General features: G+C 56.1%; 1 protein-coding gene across 1 annotated transcript in view; it reads right to left on the bottom strand.

The window, feature by feature from the left end:
- Nucleotides 1-3779, bottom strand: part of IL27 (interleukin 27) — a 5505-nt gene extending 1726 nt beyond the window's left edge. The window contains exons 1-4 of the mRNA XM_007452787.1: nt 3648-3779; nt 1411-1583; nt 1229-1327; nt 189-347 (exon numbers count right to left, since the gene is read on the bottom strand). Of these exons, the coding sequence (XP_007452849.1) occupies nt 189-347; nt 1229-1327; nt 1411-1583; nt 3648-3678 (462 nt within the window). The 5' untranslated portion in view covers nt 3679-3779. The remainder of the gene's footprint in view (nt 1-188; nt 348-1228; nt 1328-1410; nt 1584-3647) is intronic.
- Between the last annotated feature and the right edge of the window lie 1256 nt (nt 3780-5035).

The raw sequence follows: 5035 nt of genomic DNA, 5'->3' as shown, positions 1-5035 counted from the left end.
CACACACACACACACACACACACACACACACACACACACACACACACACACACACACACTCAGAGGATCTGGAGCATCTCCTTCCAGACTTATCCTACCTCTGGGCAGGGTGTTTTAAAAGGGAATCAATAAACCTCAATTTTGAGTGTTCATCTCTGGGGATTGAGGAGGGTGGGTGGGCACTCTACCTGGAAGCGGAGATGCTGCTGCAAATCTCGGAGATCCAGCCTCATGGCCCACAGCTGCAACCTCTCTGAACTGGTCCAGAACCCCTGGCTCCCCAGCCCTCCCAACAGGGTATGGAAGGGGTGAAGTGTCATGGAGAGGAAGAGGAGTCTTTCTGGGTCCTGTGGAAGGGGAGGGAAGGCATCAGGAAAGGCCTGCAGGCCAAGGATGACCCACTTCAAACCCAACCTCATCTGTATTTGAGTCCCATTCCCAGCATGAACTCCAATCCCCATTCCGTCCCCATATCTATTCTCATCCTTAACCACATCTCCATCCCTACTCCCTTCCTATGTTCATCACCATTCCCATCTCCACTGTGCCTGATCTCTATCCTATCTCCTTTTCCAACCTCATTTTCAGTCACACCCGAGCTCATCTCCAACCCCCAACCCCATCTCCATCCTTCTGTCAATCTCTACCCACAACCCCATTCCATTCCCTTCTCTACCGCCCCGCCCCATCTCCATCTCCTCACTTGTTTTCATTCTGTCTTCAACTTCTTTCCCATCCTTGCTCCCATTCTTATCCCAATTCCATCCCTCTTTCTTGTGTCCAGCCTCAATGTCACCATCTCTCCATCCCATCTCCAACTCTACCCAACCCCATTCCATCCCCATCCTCACCAGCGATCCCCATTCTTTCTCTATCCCCCACCTCATTTTCACTCTCATCCCCAACCTTCTTCCCATCCCTAACCTCTTACCATTCTCACTCGTAACACCAACTCCACGCCTCCTCCATACTAATCTCTAACCCCAATCCCATTCTGTTCCCATCCCCACATCCTTTCTTGCTCAGCTTCATTCTTACCTTCTTCCTAATGCCATTTCTTTTTTCCAGCCTCATCTTTATACTCAGTGACCTACCCAGCCTCATCCAGATTCTCTCCCTCAATTTATCCCCAGATCCATCTTCAATTCAATCCCCAACTTTATCTCCGTCCCCCCAACCCAGCCTTATTGCCAGTTTGCCTGTCCCACCCAGCCAGTCCGCCACTCACAGAGAGGCCACGCCAGGCCTGGAAGGTCAGGGAAACGTTGGGGAGCTGCTCTCCCAGGGGCAGAAGGTCCAGGTTCACTCCTGGCAGGTGAGATTCAGCCTATGGGGCAAGGTCTTTTAGTGGGGGCCCGAGGGGATTGGGATCTTCCCATCCCCAGAGCCAGCTGCATTAGGGAGACTCACAAAGTCACGGGCCTGGACCCGAACCTCGGAGAGCAGCTTCCTGGAGAGATGCAGGCTGACCTTGAACTCCCTCTGCAACTCCTGCAGGCTCCGGAGGGGCCTCCCTGGGGGCCTCGGAAATCCCCAGACACCAGCTCGAGCCAGGAGCAAGGAGAGTAGCAAAAGGCTGAGCCCTGGAGCAATGAGGAGGGGGTGGGCAAGATGAGGGGAAGAGCTGGAGAACTCAGGAAAAGGAAGGGACCGTGCCTTTTCTGAGCCTGTGCTACAGGCATGCTCTGTGTGTCACCTCACTGACCCCTCAGAACCACTAACAAGCTGTTGAGACACCATATGGCATCTCTGTACAGTGAAAGGAAAGTGCCCCTTCCCCCAGGCAGACACAGTCTTGCACAGAGTGCCCGCCTTTGCAAGCAGATCTCGGGCTGCATCTTGAACCCCACTATCTCCCTTAGCCAAGTGTCTTTCTCAGTGAACAAACTGCACAAGGGTATGTGGCAGCCTGGGTGCTATTATTCTCCCTATTTTGCAGATGGGGAAAGTGAGGCTCAGTAAGGTTGACTTGCCCAAGGGCACATAGCCAGAGGGTGAGGGGACCAGGACCGGATTCCAGATCTGCCCAAATGCAGAGCCTGCATGCTTCCCCCAGGGAACTCAGAGGAGACCGCCACCTCCCCTGGCGTGGGCACGGTCTGTTCTGCCAAGGATTCCCCGGGCTCAGCCAGGCGGCTCTGATGGCCTGAACCAGGGCCCCAGGGGTGGGCTGATGATGCTGAGGCTCTATCCCAGGGAGTCAGAAGGACAGATTGGTCCAGCCTCCCCCAAGGCAGGTAGATCACTCTGCAGGGTGGGAGGAACACGGGGTGCCAGGAGAGGGATGAGGGTCTGGAATGGGAGGCTGAACCTCTGTTTCTCATTTGGGTTCTTCCCTTGAACAAGTCACGTCTTATCTCTGTGCCTCAGGCTCCCATCTGTAAAATGGGGGAGTCAGACTGGCTGATTTCTGAAAGTGCTTCCTGCCCTGCATTTCCTGGAAAGAAGGAAGAGGGGCAGTGGGGCTGGAGCTCTGGGAAGAGGGCAGTTTCTTCTCCAGGGAGAGGAAATCTAGCAATCACTAGGGAGTTACACAATTCTCGAAACCCAAACCAAAACTGGTCACTAAGTTGAAGTCTATTCCTGCCCCCGCTTCTCTCCGTGCCTCTTTCCTGTCCATCCTTGATCTCTAAGCCCTGGGCTCTGCTCCTCGAAATGTACTCTCAGTAAAGACTAAGGGGAGATTCTGGGCGCTTCCACTACCCCCATGGACTTAACACAGGTGATGGGTCATGCCTGCAATCTGTAGCATTCAGGCTCCCTGGCTTGGGGGCCGCTCTGGCACCCTGGAGACTTAAGGCAGACTGGGGTTCTTCCTAGCTCTATGGGTGGGCACCCCGAGGCCCTGGTGGATATTGCCCACCCAGAACTGAGCTGTGCCGTCTCCTACTGACCCCTGCTTTCTGCCTGAGCTCTGGAGCCCCCAGACCCTTCCCTTGGTTTCTCCTTCCCTTCTGCAGCCAATCCTGGGGCTTTTGCCCGGCCTTTGAAGGTTCTGGCCCCATCTTTCAGCCCTTGGTTCCTACCCTGACCCTACCATCAGCTCCTCTGTCTAGAGCTCTCTTTCCAGCCTCTGAGCTCTTCAGCCACCATCTGTAGCTTGGACCTTCTCCCAAGCTTCAAACTCCAGAACCTTGACCCAGTTAGGCTGCCGACTCCTTGGCCCCAGCCCCCTGCTCCGGCTGTTCTTCCTCTAGCCAGACCCAGTTCTCAGCCAAGCTGATTGGCCCCTGCTCATTCACCCCAAATAAACGCTTCATCTATGCACCTGGTCCTGATCCTGGTCAAAGCGCCTGCCCGACTCTCCCCATTCATGCCAGTCAAGTCTTCCCATCCTCAGCCCAGCCCTCACCAAACTTCCACCCTTCTACAGAGCCCTGTCCCCCCATTCATGCCAGCCAACCTGCCCTGCCCCATCCTCTGCCCAGCCCTGGCTTGATCACTGCCCCACTGCCCCAGCCCCTCTCCCCAGTTTATACCTGTCTCACTCCCATCCTCCAGTCAGCTGTATCCTGTATCCTTAGTCTTGCCCACATAGTAGCACCTCAGCCCTTGGCGCCCATCCACAGCAGGCAAGTTCACCCATCCTCTGCCCAGTCTCAGCCAAGCCCCCCACCCCTCTGCCCCAGCCCTGGCCTCAAACTCACGCCAGCCAAGGTCGCCTGCCGTCTGGCCCATGGTGGGGCCAGCCTCTTTGGACAGCCATCTCCCGGGCAGGGGGAGTCTTATACTGGGGGCTGCGCCCGGTTTCACTTTCCGTCCTGCTTGTACTTTCGGCTTTGTGTTCACTCAGTCTTCCCTCTCACCACCCCTTGCTAAAATGGGGAAATGTAATTTCCCTTCCCAGAGGGGGTGGGAGGTGCAGTGAGGGTGGTGGGAAGCTGGAGTTTCGGTCAATCCCCGCTCCTGACTCCCTGCTGCTCTACCAGGTCCAGCCCTGCCCTCACTTCCCCACTCTTGGGTGAGCCACCCCACTCTGCTTGCTGGTAGATCCCAGAGACTCTAACCCCCTCCTGTTTCTCTTCTTTGTCATCATCATCCTAGTGCCATCACCAGCTCACTGTCCTTCAAAAGACGGATGGCCAGGTAAGGGGATTGCCCATTAGAGGGGACTTGGGGTTTTGAGTCATCCTTACTCTCTTCTGGTTTACCAGATGGCTGAGGGAGGGAGTGCCAGGGAAGTCAGGGCTCCCAGTGGGCAGCTGGGATGGGGTTTTGTGTGAGGCGGTGGGGTCTCAGTCTGGGCAGAGTCAGAGTTCAGTCTATAGTCAGGGTCAGGGCTGAATGAGAACACGTTCATTCAGGGCCAAGCTCAGACTTCAGCCAGAGGCAGATCTAGGATCAGCGTTCAGTCTATAACTATGATCAGGACTTGGTCTAGGGCTGGACTCAGAGCTTTGTCTGGGGCCAACATTCTGCCTCTGCCTGTGTTTGGGGTCAGAGCTATCAATGACCTGGGGGCTCTGCATGGGGCCAGTTAGGATTGGGCTTAGAGCTCATTCCAAATGGGACACAGACCTCAGTCTGCGGCCAAGGTTCCGACTGAGCCTGTGACTCGGGTCAGGACTCAGGCTTGGGCTGGGATGAGAGCTCAGTTGATGACCAGGGTCAGGGCTCAGTCTGTGGCCAGGTTGGGGTTCTGTGAGGTCAGGATCAGGGCTCAGCCAGGTCCCAGGATAGTTCTGGTGTTTCTGCTCTGTAGACGGCTCTCAGGGGCCATCAGGACTGGTTACAGATCTTCCTTCCAGCACAGCCCCGCCCTCAGCCCCACCCTGGATTTCCCATCTTCAGGGAGAAGATGGGGGTTTCTTGGTCTTCCCCCAAGCCCACTGCTGCCACTTTCCTTTTAGGACCCATGGGGTTTCCCTGCTGGGTCCCTGCTGTGAGACAGAAACCAAGGGGGCTTCCCCTTCCTATACCCTACCTCCTCAGCCGTGCCTGGGCAGGGCCGCCTGGGACCAACTGCCAGGGAAGTACCAGGACCAGCGGGGGAGCAACCCGAGAGGTCTGCAGGAGGAGAAGGAAAAGGAAGAGC

The sequence above is a fragment of the Lipotes vexillifer genome, unplaced genomic scaffold, assembly GCF_000442215.2.
Source record: "Lipotes vexillifer unplaced genomic scaffold, Lipotes_vexillifer_v1.1 scaffold426, whole genome shotgun sequence".
Taxonomy (NCBI): Eukaryota; Metazoa; Chordata; class Mammalia; order Artiodactyla; family Lipotidae; genus Lipotes; species Lipotes vexillifer.
This window is presented reverse-complemented; position numbering and strand designations above follow the sequence as displayed.